At 36.6% G+C, this 24451-nt stretch overlaps 1 protein-coding gene across 1 annotated transcript in view; it reads right to left on the reverse strand.

Moving 5' to 3' along the window:
- Positions 1 to 24451, reverse strand: part of LOC5578574 (ADP-ribosylation factor-like protein 5B) — a 62898-nt gene that overhangs the window by 14222 nt on the left and 24225 nt on the right. The window contains exons 2-5 of the mRNA XM_001663915.2: positions 9487 to 9602; positions 2767 to 2859; positions 662 to 787; positions 482 to 591 (exon numbers count right to left, since the gene is read on the reverse strand). Coding sequence (XP_001663965.1) covers positions 482 to 591; positions 662 to 787; positions 2767 to 2859; positions 9487 to 9602 — 445 coding nt within the window. The remainder of the gene's footprint in view (positions 1 to 481; positions 592 to 661; positions 788 to 2766; positions 2860 to 9486; positions 9603 to 24451) is intronic.

The raw sequence follows: 24451 nt of genomic DNA on the forward strand, positions 1-24451 counted from the left end.
TTTCCGATAGAATAAGCTTTTCATCCTGTTTTGTTTGATATACATTTTGTTCAATACAAATCATCGAATCTTCAAAAGGCACTTCAAAAATGTAATTTTGTGCAAGATTTTATTTTCCATGCTTTATAAACCTTGTTGTATTTATATTAAGACTGCATTTTATTCAATATTTTTTTAGCTGCTTCAATTTTTGATGACATGATGAAGATTTGCGTGAAAAAAGCTTTCAAAAAGATGAACTATGCTCTGAGATATACCGTTTTAAATGGTTGCGACTACTTTTCGATACACTCCTTAAGGGCTTTGTATATTTAGGTTGCGTTAGGTAAACTTAATTGAAGCAAGTGAATTAAATTCAGCACATGAAACGGAACATGTTGTAAATGAAATGATAATAATATATTAATTATGGTTTACCTAATTAAGATGATAGGAATTGCACACAAAATTTAAGGAAAAAATGTATGTTATTTTAACTTACCCTTCACCGGTGAGCGCACAACAAGACTGTATGTGCCACTGGTGTTTCTTGATTGAGGTCAAGTCTAACTGTTTGGAAATTTCAGCTGCACTCATCGATTCTTTTAAATCCTAAAAAAATACGAACCAATCAGGTAACGACATCAACCAACATACGGATTGCTCCGATTTGAGAACTCACCTGCTTATTGGCATACACTAACAAACTAGCCTTGGTTAAGTCTTCATGCTGCAACATTTTGTACAGTTCTTCTCGCGTCACCGCTAACCGCTCTCGGTCCGTCGAATCTATTACCATTATGATAAACTGTTGCATTGAAGCCGCATCCATTGCCAGGTCGCAGTGTGGATTCATTCATAACCGTCCGTCGAACGAAATTGGAAGAAAGCAAGAAAGAGCAGAAAAAAACACGTGAAGAAGAAAAACACGAGGAAATGTTTACAAAACAGTTGAACAGTTGTTGCTTTCTAAGTTGCATGTAATAAAAAATAAACAACAACCGCATCTCGCATAAGGCGCACATGTTTGCTTGAAATAAAACCGAAATTGGAATCGGTGCGACGACATGACTGGTTGCCGCACAGTGGGACGAAATAAAAAAAGTGGAACTTCGGGGTTTGCACTCAAACTATTGGACTTGGTTTTTCAACATGTTCTATAAGTTGTATTGTTTTTTTTTTTGAGTACTTTATTTAGACACTAACAAAATCTAGGTGGTGTGCACTAAAAAATAGCTTCTTTATTTATTATTAAAATTAAAAACTGTCTAAAAAAACATTGTAGACGACATTATTCAATGAAACTTTGTCGAAACCGAAAAGTTGTATCTCTTGTACTGACGAGTACCAACACTATTGAAATTTAACCAACTCATATAAACATCAATAACTAATTACTGAGGCGTTCGTATTAAATACGGCGTCTTCAGCAAATTTGTAACAGATGATTGTATTTAGCAGTATCAAGCTAAGCCCAAGCCTCAATGAAATACATGGACATTAGGGCGATTCAAAATTTAAAAATGTGTGAGAATCCAATTTCCCATATGTTCCTTACCATCCTTACCATAAAAATAGTGTTCTGGGAAATTTTCGGCTTTCTAGGTGGTAATTTAAAGGTGGCCCAAAGACAATGTAGATTTATATGGAAATTACTATGGAGAAATTTTGAGATACGTTCCAAACATGCTAGTACTGTAATGTAAGTACAAACTTATTATTCAATAATAAAAACTCATTCTTCAAACCATAATAAAGAAATATGCTGAAGAGATAAATTCAATCCGACGGATAACGGAAGAGATATTCATGAGTTTGTTTGCTATTATTTAGCTTAATATGAGATTATAGCCCTGCAAACATGTTCAAAAATCCCAAACAAAATTAGCTCAAAAGAGATTTGTTTCTTCAGCAACATCCTTCATTAAGGTTTGAAGAATGAGTTTTCAATATGGGATGATAAGTTTCAACCTACATTACAGTACTAGCGTGTTTGGAACATTTCTCAAAATTTCTCCATAGTAATTTCCATATAAACCTACATTATCTTTGGGCCACCTTTAAATCACCACCTAGAAAGCTGAAAATTTCACAGAACACTATTTTTATGGTAAGAATGGAAAAAAGCATATGGGAGATTGGATTTTCAAACATTAAAAAAAAATGAATTGCCCTAATGGACATAGACAAGAACTATTACCGATTGAATAAATTGCTTGCTTTCCCATAGTAAATCCCATACAAACTTTGAGGAGCTTGTCCAGTGTCAGTTTTCATCCAAATGAGTTCAAATTTTGGGTACTTATTACAACGGTGTGGAACAAAAATTATTTTTTGATTTTTTGACAATAGGCTGGTCCATTCTTACCCTATTCATAAAATAATAAAAATTTGTAGAACATGTCGAAATGCTAATCCTTATTGTTTCAGTTAATTTTTAAATATTTTTTCCCCACTGTGTGCCGCTGGGAAAAAACGTTGCTTAGGGGGAGGATACGGTGGAAATATCCAAGAATTCAAAACCAAAATAAACACACAGGCACATTGACTGAGGCACATGTTTGTCTTATTATGGATTACTCATGTGCATCGCAGCACTGGAAAAAAAAGTCAACATTGTCGGTGGGTAATTTAAAGTGCATGGTCATCAGACTATATGCCTATGTTGCTGCTGCTGGCTGACGGCAAACACACGTGATACCAATTCGAACGCAAGTCCTGCCTTATACAGTGCCTAACGTGGATGGGCGGGAAACCCTATGCTGAAAGCTGAAAGTACTCCCTTACCTCTGTGTTTGTGTAGTACGTGCTCCACGCGGCTCGTAAACTCTGCTGGCCGCCCAGGTCCCACACCAGAAAGTGAATGTTTTTCCACACGATCTGCAAAGCCCCATCGGATTGCGTTGGATGTTTGCGGGTTGGTTGTTTGAAGTTATGATCCGGACATTGTCGTCGGTTGAAAAGTTAGCACACACAGATGTTCCGACATGAAACGAAAGAAATAATGGGAAACGGATAAGTTTTCGAGCAACAGTTTAATCCCGACAAAGTTGGAAATTTAATCCTCTCCTTCAAATCACGGGGCGGAAATTGCGGATACATTGTTAAGTATTTTAGTATACGGTTACTTTCATTTGTGTGTTTTACAATGTACAGATCTTGGTTTTGGTCTAACGGGTTCCATTTATGTGGTGTACTTAGAGTTCGTAGCTAAATTTAGAAGGCAATGACACAAGTAAATGAAAATCGAATTTAATATTATCCATTTATTTTAACTGGGGTTTGTATCGTACGACAGATACGCGTATTTCGACCTCAACTGTATGACTATATTCGGTGTCGTGTGGACTCCATTTGAAGTAATCAATCGTGTCGAGTCTATTACATGTCAAAAAATGACCCTACAGTTGAGTTCGAAATACGTGTATCTGTCAAAGCATACAAACTCTAGTGGAATTAAATGGTGCAGTAACTAAATTCGGGTTTCATTTACTCATAGGTATTGCAGTAAACAGCTCGAAGGTTTATTATCATATACCTACACCAGTTTTTTTTTTTCGAATATACAGGCCTGGTAGCAACTGAGTGCCTTAAAAATATGAACTTTAGAGACTTTATGCTTGAAACAAGATAATACCGGAACAAAAATATTCTAACAGGAACCAAGAGATAAGAGTATAGTGTATGCATTTTCTCAAGACTTTTTCCAGAAATTTCATCAGAAGCTCATTCAGGTATTTTTCCAAAGTATCCTTCAGTATCCTTTTAACCCCGTAAATTTCTTCAGGAATGTATTTATTGTGTCTATTACGGTCTTTTTGAGAAACTCCTCCATGAATTTTGTTTAAGATGCCATCAAGAATTTTACCTGGTCTTTGTTTAAGGATAACTCCAGAGGTTCCGTCGTGAATTTCGCCCAAAAATTTCATTTAGGACATCTTCAACAATTCAAGCAGTTATTTTTCCAGTGATGTTTCCATGCATTTTTTAGGATCTCCTCCAAAATGTTTGTCCAGGATTTCTTTGAGGTTTCAAACAGAAGTGTGCATCACTTTCGCTCAACATATCAAACAATCAAACTGTTGATAGAACATGTTTTCGTTGTTACATGGTACGTAAGTTGCAACTCAACTATATTGCTACTGGATTGAAACAAACAAACCTCTAGCTGTCGAACACGTAGTTTAGTGCAACTTTCGAGCAACTGGGATGAATCTTGTTTTGTTATGGGCACTGAAACGCAACTTGAATGCAATGAATTTGCGGATGCTCTAAATGAAAGTAATTTGAAACATAACATTTAAATCGGCATTTTGGGAGAAGTTGCAAGGCTTTGAATACATATTGATAAACTTGACTTTATTGATGTTTATAGAGAACATTTAGAGTAAATCTCATCGTTTCAATATTGTTAAACGCCATACACGGGGTAAAGCAAGTTGATTTTTGAGCTTTAGATACAGTCAGGTCTCCTATTAAACGCATTCCTATAACGTGCACTCCTATTACGCTCACTCCTATAAGACACACCAGAACGTTATAGGAGACCCAGGGCTTATGGGATTTCATCACTTTGGGGGTGTTGTTGAATATCTCGTATGCCAAAAGAAATAGCACAGTACTGTCTTCGGCGAAGTTTCAGTGCTAAGTACAATCTACCTTTAGGAGTTGAGGATTATCCTTTTAGTTGAGAGCTTGGCCGGTAGGGGCGCTTTTTCTGATTTGCACCATATGAACCATGAGGGATAAGCATGCACAATTTTGTAACATATGATATCTCTAGATCCTGATGTTTTGGAAGGTTGGTATCTTCGGAAGAGTTGTTCAGTAGCTCAAGAGGTGACATGCGGTGGTCGTTTTGATACGGAATCACGCCACCAGGCGGCGCTAGTGTGCATGGAAATTTTGTTTTGCGCATAGCTCAGTTGCCTGACCACTTAGAAAGATGGCGTATTCGGCAAAGTTTATCAGTATCACAAGGGTTGACATTATTTGAGCCGAAAGTTTCGAAATTTTGCCACTAGGCGGCGCTAGTGAGCAAAACATTTTTGTTTCGCGGATAGCTCAGTAGCCTGACCACTTGGAAAGATGGCGTCTTGGGCAAAGTTGCTCTGTATCACAAGGGCTAACATTATTTGAGCCGAAAATTTCGAAATTTTGCCACTAGGCGGCGCTAGTGAGCAAAGAATTTTTGTTTTGCGAATAGCTCAGTAGCCTGACCACTTAGAAAGATGGCGTCTTCGGCAAAGTTGCTCTGTATAACAAGGGCTAACATTATTTGAGCCGAAAGTTTCGAAATTTTGCCACTAGGCGGCGCTAATGAGCAAAGAATTTTTGTTTCGCGGATAGCTCAGTAGCCTGACCACTTAGAAAGATGGCGTCTTCGGCAAAGTTGCTCTGTATAACAAGGGCTAACATTATTTGAGCCGAAAGTTTCGAAATTTTGCCACTAGGCGGCGCTAGTGAGAAAAGAATTTTTGTTTCGCGGATAGCTCAGTAGCCTGACCACTTAGAAAGATGGCGTCTTCGGCAAAGTCTCTCAGTATCACAAGGGCTAACATTATTTGAGTCGAAAGTTTCGAAATTTTTCCACTAGACGGCGCTAGTGAGGAAAGAAATTTTGTTTTTCGGATAGCTCAGTAGTTTTCTTTGCTATGAAACCATTTTTAGAAAGCATCCCTTTGAAAGATGTTTCGCGTGCTAGTTTGGAACTCCTACAAGGATAGGAAAAAACTCCTAACTTGGTGTATTTTACTGCAAATTGCTGATTGCATGTCTAGATGGAAATTTCTAAAATTATTATTGAAAATAGTCATTCTTGTCCCTGTTTAAAATATTTTCTTATAGAATTTATCAAACGAAATCCCAAAAAAAAAAATTGTTGAGGAATGATCGGAATAATTACTGTACTATTTGCTGGTATGAACCTTAGATGAAATTTTGAATGATCCTTGGAAATTTTACTGGAGAAATATTTTAGAATTGAGGAATTGTTTCAGAACTGCAGGAGTAGTTATATGTTGTAGAAATTTTCAAAATATTCTTAAGGAGCTAGATGAGAAATCTATGATCTAATTTATTGATAAATTTTCCGAACAACTCTCAATAGATTTTCTGCAATAATTTTGAAACAATTATTGCTGGAATTATGAAACAATTCTTGAGAGATGATTTCACGAAGAAATTCATAAAAAAATGGCTTGAAGAATGACTGAAAAAATCGGCGTAAAAACACTTTGAAAAATTGTTGCAGAGTTTCTTGGAAAAATTATCTAACAGATTTCTTCGAAAACTCTAGAGTAAACCTTCGAAAATTTTTATAGAAGAACTTTTGAACAAATCTTTGGAAGATCTGCTATAGTAACAACTGGAGAAATCAGAGGAAGGTTTTATGGAAAAATCTTTATAGGAATTTCTGGAATAGCACCTGAATTTTTTTGAGAGTAATCAATAGAAGAAGTTGCGTTAGATTTCCAAATTCCTGAGAATATTGGTAAGAAATTCCTTTAGGAATTCTGGGGGGAATGCCTAATATAATATATACTAATATTCTAATCAAAATCTCTGAAGCATTCATTTCCTCCGGGAATCTGAGAAGACATTTCTGGAAAAAAATCGCGTAAAGGTCTCTGAAGTTTTCTATGTTTTGCTAGACTTATGCATCAAGATACGCTACAAGAAAAAATAAAAATAGTGGCTTCAGAGATCATTTTGGTAAAAAAAACTATAAAGAATTGTTAATAGACTTTTTAGAGACTTGCATTGAAATAGTGACCAAGTCACTGAAAGGCAACTTACGACCAGCTTCGAATATGTATTTTTAACTAAGAATACGTCTATTTATAACTTATATAACTATAAAAATCGGTAATTTCAACCCGTTCCCTAACTAAAACTACATAAACAGCAAAAAAATAAACTTAAATTTGCATGTCATGAAAATTTGTGTCCCAGATAGCCGTGACGGTAAACGCGCAGCTATTCAGCAAGACCAAGCTGAGGGTCGTGGGTTTGAATCCCACCGGTCGTGAATCTTTTCGGGTTGGAAATTTTCTCGACCTCCCAGGGCATAGAGTATAATCGTACCTGCCACACGATATACACATGCAAAAATGGTCATTGGCAAAGTAAGCTCTCAGTTAATAACTGTGGAAGTGCTCATAAGAACACTAAGCTGAGAAGCAGGCTCTGTCCCAGTGAGGACGTAACGCCAGAAAGAAGGAGAAGAAAATTTGTGTCTAGAATTTCACTTGGTTAATATCCGAAAACTTAAAAAAAAAATCCCCTTCGGAGTGAAGTTTTCACTATAAATTATTAAAAGAATAATTTGAGAATAGAATTTGAGTTTTTTTTTCTGCAGGAATTTACCCACAGATCGATTTATGATATGTATACTCCAGCAATCCTTATATTAATCAAGCAACCATCGCGGTTGTTGCAAAAATAAATCCTCGATGGATTTTTTTCAGAAATTGCGTTCCTGTTGGATTACCAGAAACTTCCATCAAGCATTGATCCTCAGATTCGTTAAGGCCTTCTGTTTGTGATACTGCCAAGAGTTTTGCAGGGATTTCTTATAAAGTTTAGGAAGATAAGGCTCCGAAGATTTATATAGAGATTACTTCGAGAAGTTCTGCGAAAATATATTCCTACTTAAGGTATTATTTAAATTTCTCCAAGCATTAAAATTTTCACGGATATCCAAAAAGTTCACGAATTCTAGGAAAAAAATATTACTAGATTTAATTTTTGAATTTCTCTAGGTATTTTTCCATAGTTTTCTCCAAATATTCATAGAAATCCACCAACTATTTGTCTATATGTTGCTATGAATGTTTATGATTCTTGTAGATTCGTTTTGTAGATTCGTTTCTATGATTCCAGCAGCATTTCTATAGAAACACCTTTTTCTTCATACAATACAAAAAAAAATATTGCATATACTACTCCATGCAAAGTTTACTGGAAATATTGATATTGAAATGGTTCATTAATTTTTCCACATTAATTCTTTCAAAGAAGCGAGAAATAACTTATTAGGTAGGTAGGCATTTCGCTAGAAGTTATTCCAAGTGATTCTTCACCAACTATTTATACAGGAAATTTCTGAGGTAAACCTGATAGGGATATTTCAATATATATCTAATGACATTACTCTGGGAGTGCTTCAAGGATTTTCTACAACATCTTCTCCTGTGAATCCTCCATTAATTTCTCTAAAAAATACCCCTGGGTTTGTCCTGGGATTCTTTCAGGAGTACTTTCTACAGAAATTTCGTAGTTTTCAAGAATTTCATTGAGAATTTCGAAGAATATGTCATAAAAGATTGTACCAGAAGCTTGTTCAGAGAATCCTGCAAAAAAACTCTCATGCTGTTCCTCAAAACGTTTGTCCAGAAAATCCTTGAAAGACTCCATGGAGAATCGTTCTAAATATTACTTCAGGATGCTTAGCACCCTCTCCTTCTGTAACAATTTTCCTACTGCCACAATTTCTCACACATTTAGATTATTTTACGGATTCCTGTAAACTCTCAACAGCTGAACAGTTCAGTAGAATAAATTAACGAAGTACGGTCAATTTTTACAGTATTCTGTGAAAATTCATCGGAATATGTGAAATTTCGACTGAATTACGGTGTTTTATTTTACCGAATCACCTACAAATTATCCTGAAGACTTTTGCTTTTGTTACATTTAAAAATTATGAAGTCTAGTCTATGCTCCGAACAACCTCCGAATAACGATAAGGAAATGTTCATGTTCTGATACCAGTCACTTTCGTTCGTGTACCATACTGGCCTACATGCCCAGTCCATCCGTGTCGTCTAAATTAACCGTAGTGTCTTTGATAAGCTAATTAGTTGTTGTTTGTCATTCCTCTTAATTTACCCTTTAACCCCCCGGAGCTAAAGTGACTCGTTCACTTCCATTTGACCTGAATTCAATTTGATGTCCTTTGAATGAAACCCCTCTCCGAATAGGATTAGGGCAAACAAAAATAAAAATTTCAAGCAACAGCCGCACTATTGAATCCAGCCGTCGGATTAGAACACGCTTCGTCCACTTTTGTCCCATCGGAATAACTTAATCCCGAAAGGCTGAATAAATTTACCAATCCTGCTACCTGAAAACAAAGTTTCTGTCATCAGCATTTCTGTGCTCATCGTCGGTTTTTCCCATTCCGAAATGGGTCGAGATTTTGAATAAAATAAATGCTAAATCCTCATTCACCCTAGATATCTTTCTTCTTTCGGAGGTTGATACGGCCACCATCGCCGGCTTTAAAACCCATCATCGCATCCATTGACTCCCTATGAATGGTTCCATTGTATCTGCTTTGAGCTCTGCGTGTCTTGGAAAAACTAACAAAGGCGAGTTAAGCCGGCTTGAAATTCGAAATATCAACCGCACGAACAGAAAAAATGGAAATACACAGCCGAAACGCTTAGTCAGTTGATTGGCAAGGATTTTCATTTGAGGGGGGGCTTTTCCTCGCTGACCTACCTCTTCCACATTGGATCCAATCGTCGGACTAGTGTGTACAACTTCATTCATCAGAAACTGGTAGAGGATGGTGGTTTTGCCGGCGTTATCCAGGCCGACCATCACTAGTTTGTGTTCTGAAATGGGAAGAAGAACGGAAATCTGTTAGAATAATGATAAAACCGCACCGAAATGACTACAGCCTACATATGAGATATTTGTCCGAGGTATCTAAATGGCGACAAACGACAAAGAGGGATTCCAATGGCACGCGACCACCAGAGTTTTGCGATGATAAGATCGTTTAAGTGGTTCCTTCTAGTCTTTTGTAGTTGGAAAGCGAGGGTTTTCGACCATCGCTGCCGGGAAAAGCGGAGCGAATTCTCAAATGGCACTGACATATCGTCAAGGGGATCTCAAGTAGCAGTTTAGCCGTACATTTACATTATGACCCAATTTGGGATGGACGGTTTTGTGTACTGTAAGGCGGGGTAACTTTGATAGTTGTTTAGAAGAAAATTTGAATATTACTACGCTTCATAATAGATAAACAATAAATAAGCACAATGATATTTGTAACGTTCTCTCTGTCTCTTGTGTATGGAACGTCACTCGTCACACGTCCTTAATATGTTTTTGACAAATGATTAAATTACCTAAATCAGGTATATAATTGTAGGTTCCACTATAACTAATCCACATAAAATAAGCGATTGTAATATTAAAAGCTTTTTGTGATTCTTTTTGCTCGTCTAATTGATGAACAATGAGTTTTCATTCAATCTTTTATGCGACCCGTACCATCCAAGTTGCCCGCATTATCAAAGATACCCTGTTTTACGGTATGAGTTACGCAGTAAATTGTACAGAAGGGGCTCTTATGATTCACTGCAATTCGCATGAAACTGCAATCGTAGGCTGTAATTTGAGAAAGCACTCATTAAATTGAGCCTTTTGTCAAAACTCAAAGAGAAGCCAACCGTGTCTAATCTAATCTGGTGATTGTAAGATTATGTCGTTTACGTGAATCAATTTAAAATTGCGACATTGGTAACAAATGGATGTGCTCTTAAATTATTTCAAAGCAGAACAATCATGCAAAATAATTATTTGTTCTAATACTCAATTTACATTTTATAGCAATGTAATAAAACATTTTCTATTCTACAAATATGTGAAGCCAGGAAAACAAAAAAATAATAAATTCAAACTCATGCATTATTTTTTAAAACTCCCTCTTGAATTATTATTTAATAACGAATTATTTCCTCGTCAATCATGCCGCCTAGAAAAAATAAAACGAATGTAACATCGTAAGCACTTCCCCCGCGGCGAACCAACAATGCTAAATAACAAAACTAATTAAATTTTACTTTCAACTCGTCGCTAGCTAGTCGCCAGGATTTTCAATCTCATCTACAACCACTCCAGAAATTTAGGATGGATCGATGATTTTGCTGTTTCAATTTTTGGGGGTGTGGGGACAAGTAGTGAGGTTGGGCCGGGCGACTATCGCTATTTCATTAGGCAGTGACCATGACATTATCAAATTTCCTCTTGTCTCGTTTCGTTGATGGCAGCAGGTAGGTATGTGGTTACGCAAGTTTAGATGAAGGCAATTGAAACTGAAATCCGAAACGGTTTCGCTTGATGTCGTGGCTATATAAGTGAACCAGAAAAGCAATTTGTCATAATTCTCTTATAATTTATAGATATAACATTTTTGTTTCTGCAAAAATCAGTAAAAGTTTAGCGTATCTACATATATTATTGCGAATATCTCCATTTTGGTAAAAGGCTTAGTGTAGCTACTAGAGTGGTTAAAAAAATCGTTTTGCTCCACACCAATAATAATATACCATAAAACTGAAATTTCCCACGATGCACCAGGATTACTCTCGGAGTCCAGTGGTTTGCATAGTAATCGAAGGAGATCTTGCCGAAATTTCAATCCGGTGCCTTTTGAAATTCCAGAACTCACATCGAAATTCGAGAAACAAACAAAATTCTTAGGTTTTGCTTCTGGAATCCGAATGTTCGTATTGATATCCCAGGATTCTTCTAAATGTAAAAAAATCTTTAGAAATTACACCAGTATCACCGAAATTATTGAACATCCTGAATAAATGCTACTGAAATCGTGGAATTTTCAACCAAAATCTTAAAATTTCCGTCGAAATACCAATACTTCAGCAGTCAAAAGATTTGTTTTCCAAATTTCATCATTCCTTCTAAAATTTTAAGATTTATTTTAAAACTGCAGAATTCTCTCAGGAATCACAAGATTCTCTTCAATGTTTCAGAATGATCTACGGAATTCTTGAATTACCACAAAAACACCTGAATTCTTACCGAAATCTACGAATTTTCTAAAACTCTAGCAACCTCCTAAATCTTAAAACACTCCAAATAAAAATCAAGAACTCTCAATTTTTACTGAAATCCCAGAACTCCCATCAAAATCGCAGAATTCTACTAGATGCCCAGAACTCGAAATTTCTGATCACCCATTCCAGCATTCGCACCAAAAATTTGTAAAACCTTCCATAAAACCTGCACGATTTCTATAGGTTCCTATAAATCCAGGATTTCTTACTAAACACCCATAACTTTCATCGAAAACCCAGAATTCATATAAGAATCCTGAAAATTTCTACAGGCACTACTCTACTTGCAAAATTCAAAAATTCCCACTCAAAGAAATCTCAGAATTGCTTTCATGGCCTAAGAACTCCCACCAGAAGCACAGAATTGCAATTGCAATCCCAGCAAATTTTACAAGAAATCTCAGGGGAATTGTCATTGTAATCATGGATTTCAACCGGAACTGAACAATGCCCCTCATAATTTCTTTCGGAATCGTAGATTGTCTTCAATATATCTTAGGGTTCATTGGAATTTCAGAGTTCCCATAGGTATTTCAGAATTCTTACTGGAATTCTAGAAAACTCTATAAATCTTCGGAATTCTAGCCTAAATCATAGAATATCAACAATTTCAACTGAAATCTCAGAGCAAAGAAGTTTTGATAACTTAGAATTTCCATTGCAATCTCAAAATTCATACCGGTGTCTTGAAGCTTCCTCCAAGATTTCTGAACACCAATTGGGATCTAAAATTAAAAAATATAGAACATGCACCATAAACCACTAGAATCCCTAACTCCCACTAAAACTAACTCCTATCGAAAGTCCAAAATTGCTTTTGATTGTAATGTTTCTTACCAGAATCGAAGAATACCCTGGAATATTTACATGCATGCAAGAAGTATTCCTACTGAAATCCCAGGATTGCGGATTCCAAGAATTTCCACTGATTTCCAGAAATTCGTATAGTAACCCTAAAAGCTTCTACCGGATTCTTGGTAATCTCTTCAACATATCAGGACTCAACTCATTTGAAATCATAGATTTGTCAACGGATGTGATACTTCGATTCAATATCACGCTCTTCAAAAAGTAGACTTACGATGCACCTATTGAATGCTTTTTGGACTGACGTATGGTCAATATTTTGCCATCTATAAAAGAGCTTCTAAAAAACTCGTACTCACTGCTGTCCAGATCAGTTTCAGAAGGGCCAGACAGGTCATTGTAAACCAGGAAGGAATTCTCCCATCATTGTGATATATGTGGAAGATATAAACTGTTTTGAAAACAGCCTCTTTCTCGATGGTAAGCAAAATTTCTATAGTTCTGCATAAAAAAAAATTATAAAAATTTCAAACTAAACATCGAGGGGGATGGGCTAGGGGAGATGCATCAACTTCCAGCGCCACCAAAAACATAAGCCTAACACAGATACAAAATTTTAAATTTCAATGTAGCGTAAACAGAAGAGTATAGTAGAAGTAAATCAAATTCATCTAATGTTACAGCATCACGTTTAATTTTGCTGAATGCTGGATACAGAATTCGATTTGATTCGTATATGACTGAGATACAGCCATTTTCACATGAACACTACTATATAAATCCGGATTCACCGGTGTCCTATTCCGAGAGGACCATATTGGTCCAAAATGCCTACGTTGGTCTGAGTTTATAATTTTGACTAATTTTCAGAACAAAAATCTGCATGACATTTTTTTTTTTCATTATGCTTAGTAACATTGAGCTTGAGCTTGATTGGCCGCCCGTGGTTGCTACTCCAGTATCGCCAAATCAGCTGCACTTACACAAGGAACCAACCAGATGACTGCTTGGGACTAACAGGCACCTTCAGTGTATAAGTGCTGGTGATCTTCTATTTTCAGGCAACAATGGCGCCTGCCACGCCAGAATGCAGACCAATGAGGGGAAAGGGGAGGAAATGATGATGCACTCAACTGGCTCCCACAGTAGACCGGATATACCCCTGCATCTACGCCAGTAAATAAATAAATAAATAAATAAATCCCCTTTCTATAACTTTTTAAAGCATTGGATTCGAATGACTATTGACTGAGATCGAAGCATTTTTGTGAACTAAGGTCCGTCCTGCCACTTTAAGGGTTAGTATATCATAGGTGATCTATCACAGTTCATAGCATTTACTAGAACTAAAGACGGACAAAAATAAACCATTTCCCTACGCTTCCATTCTTTCATCATTATATCACGCTTTTCCTTACGCATGATACATAGGCAGTCTGCTAACGAAACAGCAAGACAATCTGTCATAAACTTACCACCCGTACACCTTCCTGCATGAACTGGCGTAGATGCGAGGGTATATTCGGTCTACTGTGGACCAGTTTTAAATGCAACATTAATTCCTCCCCATTCCCTATATTGGCCTGCTTTCTGACGTCGCAGCTCCTTGTGTAAGTGCAGCGAAACTGGCGATATTGGAGTAGTAACGACCGCTCAAGAAGTTCCGGAATTTGAATTCATATTTTTTTCAAGCCATGTTTCAATGAAATCTTCATCTCAGGAAATCAAACTATTTGGTAAAGGTAAAACTACCAGGATTTAATTTAGTGTTTCTGGTAGAAACCGATTTGAATCTTGGAAGGATTGTGACGAAAACCTTGGTTTTTGGTGAGATCCCTGTAACGTTCCTGATAAGGATCCAGGAAGGATTATGATAAAAATTCTAATGAAAATCCTGGAAAGATTTCAATAAGAATCCTGAAAGAATTCTGATGAGACTCTTGGAAGGAGTCTGAAAATAATTCTGGAAGGATTTTGATAGGAATCCTGAAAGGAGGCTTATGAGAATCCCGGAAAGATCATTATGAGAATCCTGAAAAATTTCTGATGAGAAATCTAGAAAGTTTCAGATTAGAATCCTAGAAAGGTTTCTGGCAACAATACTAGAAGAATCCTAAAAAGATTGTAATGAACATCCTGGAACGATTCTTAGTGGAATCGTGGAGATTATTTGATGGTCATCCTGGTAGAACTTGATAAGAATCCAGGAAGAATTACGATCAAAATCCTGGATTCTGTTAAGAATTCTGGAAAGATTTCGATGAGAATCCTGAAAGACTCTGATGGGCCTCTTGGAAGGATTCGGAAAAGAATTTTGGAAGGATTTTGATGGGAATCATATAAGGATTCTGATGGGAATCCTGGAAAGATTCTGATTAGAATCCTGGGAAGATTCTGATTAGAATCCTGGAAAGTTTAGATGAGAATCCTGGAAGGTTTCTGGCAACAATACTAAAAGTTTTCCGACGAGAAGAAGAAAAGCTTCTGATGAATATCCTGGAACGATTCTTAACAGAATCTTATTCTGATGGTCATCCTGGTAGCACCAGATAAGAATCTTGGAAGGATTGTGATGAATATCCTGGTTTTTGGTGAGATCCCTGCAACATTTTTGATGAGAATCCTGGAAGGATTTGATAAGAATTTAGAAAGGATTACGATAGAAATCCTGGATTCTGATGAGGACCCTGACAACAATACTAGAAGTTTTACGATGAGAATCCAGGAAAGATTCTGATGAATATCGTGGAACGATTCTTAACAGATTCTTAGAGATATTCTGATGGTCATCCTGGTAGTACCTGATAAGAATCTTGGAAGGATTGTGATAAATATCCTGGTTTTGGCGAGACCCCTGCAACATTTCTGATGAGAATCCTGGAAGTTTTTGATAAGAATCCAGAAAGGATTACGATAGAAATCCTGTATTTTGTTGAGGACCCTGGAAAGATTTCGATGAGAATCCTGAAAGATTCTGATGAGACTCTTCGAAGGATTCTGAAAAGAATTCTGGAAGGAATATGATGGCAATCCTGGGAAGTTTCAGATGAGAATCTTGTTATCCGATGAGAAGCCTAGATGAATGATCGACCTGGTAAACCGGATGAGAATCTTGGAAAGATTGTGATGAAAACCCTGTTTTTGGTGCGATCTCTGCAACTTCATGGAAGGTTTTCATAAGAATCCAGGAAAGTTTATGATAAAACTCCCGGATTCTAATGAAAATCCTGGAAAGATAACGACGAGAATCCTGAAAGGATTCTGATGAGACTCTTGGAAGCATTCTGAAAGAACATTTGGAAGGATTATGATGGGAATCCTGGAAAGATGCTGATGAGAATCTTGGAAGGATTCCGATGAGAATCCTGGAAAGCTTCTGATGGGAGTCCTGGAAGGTTTCTGGCAACACAAGTAGAAGTTCTTCGATGAGAATCTTAGAAGAATTCTGATGAATATCCCGGAGCGATTCTCAACAGAATCTTGGAAATATTTTGATGGTCATCCTGGTAGACTCCCGATGATGTTAGAACCCGATGAGAATCTTGGAAGGATTGTGATAAAAAATCCTGGTTTCTGGTGAGATCCCTGCAACGTTTTTGATGCGAATTCTGAACAATTTTCATTAGAATCCGGAAGGGATTATGATGAAAATCCTAGAAGAATTTCGATGAGAATCCTGAAAGGACATAGTTATTTACTGATAGAAGGCAGCCTTTTTTGTCTAATTGATAACACTGTGAAACAAGTTTTTGTCTCAAGCATCAAAATACCGCTATTTACTTAATTAAGCGTTGCTGAAACCATCGCCGTTTTCAAAATTATCATAGCACGTCTAGTTTTTGAGATATTGGCTGTTGAAAATGCAAAATTTGACTATATCAGTCAACTTGCATACAAGTTCGCCAGCTTGGCAATTTATTCGCTTAATTTGTGTCAGAATTCAAACTTCATGTGTAAAACAATACTTATCAGCAAAGTTCATAATACTTTCGATGCTAAAAAGTTATTTTTTGATGATTTAGAAAAGTATTGTATACTTCCATATAAGAGAAACGAAGATTTTTGTATGAAGACTGCAAGCATGTTGAAAAAATCGATTAAATCTAAATTTTATAGTAAAGCTTAGTCGATAATGTAAAATATATTATCCATAACATTTCACCTGAATCAATAGGACTGATTCAATTGCGAACGTGAAAAAATTACCTGTGTGTAATAGAAAGTTTTTCTGTAATTTAGTTCGTCAATCCTGCTAACTTTAGATGTAAAATTCGCTAAGAAAAATTATGCAATAAATTATCACCTTCAGAAGCCATAAGCAGCCGGGCCTGTGGGTCATTCCACGGAGCTTGGAGCTTCTACTTAAATACGACCACTATTTGCAAATCATTCCAATCCAGTCACACAGAAAGCCTCCCCCACACCTTTTCCCATTAAATCGCATCGGCGCTTTTGAATCTGTCCACCGCCACTGTCAGCTGCTCAATCCTGCTCAATTGCGCTCGGTCTTGCACGAAACTGGTTTAACTTCAGCAATCAAATCACGATCTGTTCCCACGGACCCAACTTTGATTCATATAGGGGTGCCCGGGGTGATACGCACAGTCGGGGGAAAACGCACCTTGTCAAATTTACTGGGATAACCAACTTTTAAGTAAATAATACTACGCAAATTGATAAAACAAGTAATGAATAATCCTTCGGTAGTCACTTACCTCTGCAGGGATGGACAGAAGCAGGGTCAATCGATTTCCTAGATTTTAGTGTTTTATTTCTTTAGTACAAATAACAAGTTCGCTTTCAGAAGTGATCAGGTAAATTCAAAATCAATTGTTATTTGTATTATTATTATTATTATTATTATTATTATTATTATTATTATTATTATTATTATTATTACAAATAAACTGAACTGATACACTCTACCCTATAAACACAATCTCCCTATCCCGTGACGTCTATGAATATAGTTTGGGTTCCCTGTATCTTTTTAAGTAGAAGTTGAACTAACAAACTAACATTCTTTGCCTTCTCCCAGCGGTTGTAAGGACGTGGCCACAATGTGAAGCTTGTTTTGTTTATTTCTATTATGTAGAAAAAGACGTTCATCCCACATCCCACACATGCCATATAGAATTCTCAAAATTGATAGAGCTGAGCATTGTTCAGCCACATAGTCGTTGTTCAGTCGTTAATTTTGTGGTGCGTTCTGTTCCAAAACATTCTGCACTCTGCCCCGCATAAACCAATACTTGCGCAAAATTAGTGCTTTCAAAAAGATTTATTCTACAAAACTCTATTAAATTAGGATAAACATTCGTTCAGCACCATATTGAGTGGATACAAATCATCTAGTTTTCTGTATTGAAACACTTCATACATGTTGTTTGGTCTTCATTTCGACACATCTTTCTTAACTGTTGCATTTTACCCCAGATCCCCCTACATACCGCCACGGAGCAAATAGTTGTTGACGCTGACCGTGTGTCGCTCGTCTCGTCTGGCCGTCTATTTGCTACATTGACGCAATACTCAATCTGTATAATCAAAATGTATTCCAAACATGAGTGATTCGAAATATTTACGTGCTAATTTTTGTCTTTCGCAACCCTCTGCTAACAAAAAGCGACACGCGCAGTAAAGCACACGTTTTTGCCTATACTGTTTGCCTTAGCTCCCGATCGAAGCACAAAAATGGAAAGTCCTAATATAATGACGTTAAATTTGTTTTGAAGAATTAACAATCATCATTGGCGAGGCACTGCGTAGCTCGCATATCAGGCCCGTAGCCCTCTAATACCTAACTCCGCCTTTAGATGACCTTTGAGATAATCTAAATTTTTTAAAGCTTCGATATCAAAATAATTGTTTTTCTGGCTGATGGATATCACGCATATCAGGAATGTTTTCATGATATTTAAAAACATTATTTATTTTTGTAAAATGTATGTAAAAAATCATTGTATTTCCGACAAATGCCCAAGTGTTGTTTAGAATGAAATACAAAAAAAAACCTTTTTTCCACAACCTTCTTAACACAAAAAATATGCCTAGTGGCAATATATATATTTTTTCTGAAATATATTTTTAAAATATGTTTCAGAAATAAAATAAAATCGATGTCCAGAAGAGGCTTCAAGAAAAAAAAAACAGCGTGAATGATCATAAATGAAAATTATAAAAAACATAAATTGGCAAATAAAAAGAAAATCGTTGTCCTAAACGTGCTCGATCGAACAAAAAGATTGAAAATAAAAGTTTGGGTGCTTGAGGGTTAAGCGCGAAGCGAATGATTCGGAGTGTCAATTGCTTGTTGAAACGACTGCCTTTCAAGTCAGCGACAGCGGTGGCTGACGCGGTCAGTCAAGTCTTGAATATTGGAGTAGATTTACTCGCGACAAATGATAGGGAGATCTACTTTAGTGCTAACGGTGCGATTACGTTGCAAAAGAGATCACACCGTTTTGAGTTAGACGTACTGGCGCTAGATGGTAAACAGTTATTACTATCAAATCAGTTGAGATGTGGTAGATTCTAATTTTACGAAATGCTTTCTGTGTCAGTACTTAATTCTTCTTATTCATTTTTACTTACATTAGAAATGTTGCTAAAATATAAAAATATGAAGGGTCTTTAGATTATCGTACTTAAGTACTGTGACGAACCTAACTTGTAAAAATCGAACAATGATAACTTTAAAACCAATGTATATGTACAAGGGGCCTTCCTTAGCCGAGTGGTTAGAATCCGCGGCTAAAAAGCAAAGCCATACTGAAGGGTTCGATTTCCGGTCGGTCCAGGATCTTTTTGTAATGAAAATTTCCATAACTTCGCTGGGCATAGAGTATCATCGCACCTGCCGCACGATATACGCATGCGAAAATGGCAACTTTGGTAATGAAAGCTCTCAGTTAATAACTGTGGAAGTGCTCATAAAAACACTAAGCTGAGAAGCCGGCTCTGTCCCAGTGGGGACGTTAATGCCAAGAAGAAGAAGTATCTGTACAAATCATATATGTTCTGTTCAATAAGCAATAATCCCAAATATATATTTAGCATGTAAATAACGCTCTTTTTTGTTATTTATTAGATCGAAAAGAACGTCAAACATTTTTTCGTTAGATTTACAAAAAATCTCAAGAATCGATCAAGAGATCGATAATCTGAAACAAATTTAATTACAGCCTTAGCTTGATGATGATGATGATGATATAGGCTGCCATCTATTGTAGCAAGGTATCCACCGGTAGCAATGGCCTATTCTAACAAAACAATTTGTTCAAGATTGTATGACTATTCGTATTCAATCATACTCCTGTCTGAAGGGCCAAAAACGAATGGCGGACCCGTAAGCAGAGACACTTACGCGAAACCCGCAAGGAAAAAGAATCTCCTTCCAAAAGTAAGTTCACACGAACAGTCGTACAATCAAGCCCTTGCTTGTCAGAAAGACCCAATAGATGGGAAGAAGAGCCCGCCCTTTTTCCACGAAATGTTAGCGATAGGAAGTTGACAGTTTCACTCTTCCTATCCATCTCGCTTCAATCGGGTGCCCTGATGGTCCCACCCAACCCAAAATGCATATAACATTGGAAATATAATCAAATAACACAAGTCATCATGGAAAGATCTCACCGGTTTTTTTATCGTTGTTGTATTTTGAAGCTGGTCGTCGCAACGATGTCGTCGAACTATTTCACCGTTAGCTATAAAGTATCATTTATTCGAAACTGTTCAAAAACCGAGAAAAAAAAACAAACTTCCACTCCTCCGATAAAGCGATACGAAAATCAAATCCACTTGTTGGGCTTCTCAAACTGCACTGCTCGAAAACCAAAAAAAAAAAAAAAAAAAAAAAACTTCCATTCCGACGAACCGAAAGCCAAAAAAAAAACACTTCTGCTATGCGAAAACTGTACCCGCTTGCTGGGCTTCTCCAAATGAAGATCAAACGGTAGAGTTGCCAAAATCGAACGGGCACCGTATTAAATTTGCAACACTCCAATTGAACACCACTGTACATGCCCAGTTTTCTAATCGTACCGTCATCTTGCTCATACCCGCTTCTCTTTCCCGCTTCCGAAAGATCACTTTAATCAGTTGGTGTGGGTAAGACTCGCAAACGAAAATTCTCCACACGTTCACCTCTCTCACCACACCACATCCACCCGTCCTACCTTTCACTACCACTACTACTGAGACCGCGTTCATTCATACACTAATCGCTTCCCCCGCGCATGCTGCCGCCAAACATTTTTTTTTCACAGCAATTCCACTTTTTTTAAATTCTAAATTATTAACTTTTAATCTATTTTCCAACTCAAATTTAACTTGCACTCGCGACTTTGCTCTTTTCTACGTTCGGATATGTATTTTTCGTCGATTTTACTTTGATATTTCCACATTTTTTTCACTATTTGAGTACCACGTTAAAAATGCACAACTTTCCCTCAGCCAGTGCTGCCACTCTTCTCTAATTACAGCCTTAGCTTGATATAACGTAACTTTGATATAACTTAACCTCGATATAAGATACACTCCCGTGCACAAGTTTGGGTTCACCCCCTAAAAAACATACAAAAGTGTTCAGTCCATATCTCTGGGATTACTCGTCCAAATGAAACTCTCTGAGCCGCATTTGAAAGGCAATAAAAAATGGTTCAAACGTCAATTTTAGCTCATTGCACGGAGTAAAGTGAACGCTGTAGAAAGAAACGCAGAATAAAAACAAAACAACGAAAGAGGTTACCAGAAAAACGATATTCTGTTGTTTGTAGGGTGACCAGAAGTTCACATTAAAACTGAAATCCGTTGGTGTGCGGTACCAAGTCAGACCAATCCCAGCATATGTCAAAAGCAGTGATAAATGTCAAAAGAAATAAGAGAAATTTATAAAATAAAGAAATAAAATCCAAATCAGACCTGTCGTTCACCATGCTATGCCATAACCTTAGATTTTTTTTTTAACAGAAATTCATCAAGGTATTTTTTCAACAATATCTTAAGGTGTCCTGTAATTTATCCGAAGGGTGCGGCTTATTTCTCGAAGGATCTCAAAACCAAAAATTGGCGTGCTCTTCCAAAACATAAAAAGCAAAACCTCAAAATTTGAGCCAAAAATATAGGCGGCACAAGCGACTTGAAGGTGTAAAATATAAAATATGACCTTCAAAGAAGTCTTCGTAACTTTTTTATTTTCCAACAAAATTTTAAAGATTTTAGAATTAGATTCCCTTAAAATTAGTCTAAAATCAAACATTTCTTCATTTGACAGAAAATTTCATTTTTGTTTGACCATAACTTCATGAATACTCAACCGATTTCTAATCTTTTTATTTGTTTCTAAAGCTAATTTAGTTGTTTTTAAATTGTGTACACAACACATTTAATTAAAAATAAATTTTGACCTAAATATTTAACAAAAACTGCTAAAACATGATTTTTTTTAAATTTATATTATATAGTGATTTTTGTTAATTAACTAGATCGAAACATTTTTAATTGAATAACAACACAATTTAAAAACAACTATATAAGTTTTAAACGCATATAAAAAGATTTGAAATTGGTTGTGTATTCATGAAGTTGTGGTCAAAGAAAGATGATTTTTTCGGAAACATGAAGAAAAATTGGAAGAAAACTACTTTTAACTAAGACTAGTTTTGATTTAAAAAAATGATGTTCTACAAACTGTTTATAAATTCATTCTTGAGGAGAATGAGAGTTTTAGAGTTGGTTGGAAAATAGCAAAGTTATGAAGACTTCACTGAAGGTCATCTCCAAATCTCAATATTTTTGACTCACTTTGAGGTACCTTTTTTATGTGTTTTGGATTCAGAAGAGCGAATTTTTGGTTTTGAAATCTTTCGAGAAATATACTCCAGAAGTTACTGCAATAGTTTCCGGGAGTTCCACCAAGAAATGATTCGAGTATTCGTCCAGGAATTTATCCAGGATTTCCACCAGGTATTATTTAAAAAATTTCGCCCAGATCATGTCCTAGAACTGTTTCCAAGAATCCATTTTCAAGGATTTTGAATTTCTCTAGAAGTTTTTTGTTAATGGAGTTCTCTTTTGATATTAGTATTAGCATTAAGCATTTTGCACAAATTCGTTGGTAGTACAGTACTAGACCATTGTAAGAGGGTTGCCTCCTTCCCGTCCGTTACCAAAGTCAGACATTTGGGACTAACCTCTGACTCTTAGACAAGATTGACACATCCTTCAACAGTCGAGAGCTGTCCTGACCACGTCCATGTTTCGTAGACGTTCTGGCTGACAAATATTTAATATTTACGCATTGTGATCATGCGCTGCTGATTAGAACGAACTCACCAAATTCCTGTTTCGAAACTTCTCTGCAATCCGTCGCTCCTCTAGCGATGAACACTGGCCAGCTTTCTGACTTCTGCCATCACAAAATACTCGCTCTTCACTTTTCACTATCTATCACTAGCTATAACTTTGATTTTTTCGCCAAAATGACCCTTTTAACTTTTTTTTTATTCTATCGTACAGTTTTCCAAGCATTTCTTTGGGAAATCATTCTGAAATTCTTCAAAGAAATTTTCAAAAGATTTTTCACGATTTTTACTGTTAATTCTCGTAGGAATTCCTCATTTTGATTGTATCCAGAATAGTTGCAGCAGCTTTTCCAGAATTCTTCTTTTTCTTCTTGGCATTACGTCCTCACTGGGACAGAGCTTGCTTCTCAGCTTAGTGTTCTCCTGAGCACTTCCACAGTGAAGAATAAGAAGAAGAAGAAGAAGAAGAAGAAGAAGAAGATTGGCAAAAACCAGGGGGCCGATATGATGGCCATATTTTGTTGCCTCTTATCGAACGCAAGCAGCGCTCACCAATACTATTACGCTATAAGCAATGCAGCTGGTGTGAATGTGGGAAAACGAACCTAGGCACACAAAATCTATGCATATTGTTCGTTATTATTTCCATAGCGTAGCTCGCGGTTTAAAATAAAAGTAAGTTGCATTTCTATTATCACAATGACGTGTTGTTTTCCTTCTTGTGGTGTCGATTATCAACAACAATTATAACGATGATAACATTTCGCTTCATAAGTTTCGAACCAATATCGATGCGCGGGATTGATGGCTAAATGCCATTGCTAACGCGGATAAAACCACTGTTAAGAAAACCGAAGACTTTAGCGTTAGCGTTAGCGTTAGCGTTAGCGTAGTTACGGTATACTTCGTAGATTGGATACTAGCAACATTCATGTTTCTTTTTAATAATCTCATCCTGACTACTTTCAAGAACAAGGCAGGGGAGTATACCTTGTTCAAATCATAAACAAGAATACTAAAAGCATGAATATCGCTATTCCCGGCCACGCCCATCTTTACCGTAACTTGGGATAGGGGAAGGAAATGTTGATGTAGCACTTACTTAATGAGAGGCCACCGACTCAGCGACACCTTCATAAGTGCTACGGAGTTGGAGGTTGGGGAAGGTATATTGTCAGGATTCGCCTAGAAAGCTGGCGATAGACCATAAATATTTGTTGTTTAAGCGTTTTCAAATTAATCTTTTGAATGCCGGCAATCAAAAGAGAAAACAATAGCTTATTTATAGTATAAATAGTATTTCGCGAAATGCTTGTCGATTGTGCAGTAATATTTTTGCTCAACAACCAGTAAAAAGCAAAACCGATCCCTCCAGGGTCATCGGATTGTGTAACGATACGCGTAAAAAAAAAAAAAAAAAAAATCACGCCTATTGAAAAACTGTACTGTGCTCATTGAAAAACTGTACTGGGTGGTACTGTATTTTTA

Source organism: Aedes aegypti, chromosome 3, assembly GCF_002204515.2.
Source record: "Aedes aegypti strain LVP_AGWG chromosome 3, AaegL5.0 Primary Assembly, whole genome shotgun sequence".
NCBI classification, from domain to species: domain Eukaryota; kingdom Metazoa; phylum Arthropoda; class Insecta; order Diptera; family Culicidae; genus Aedes; species Aedes aegypti.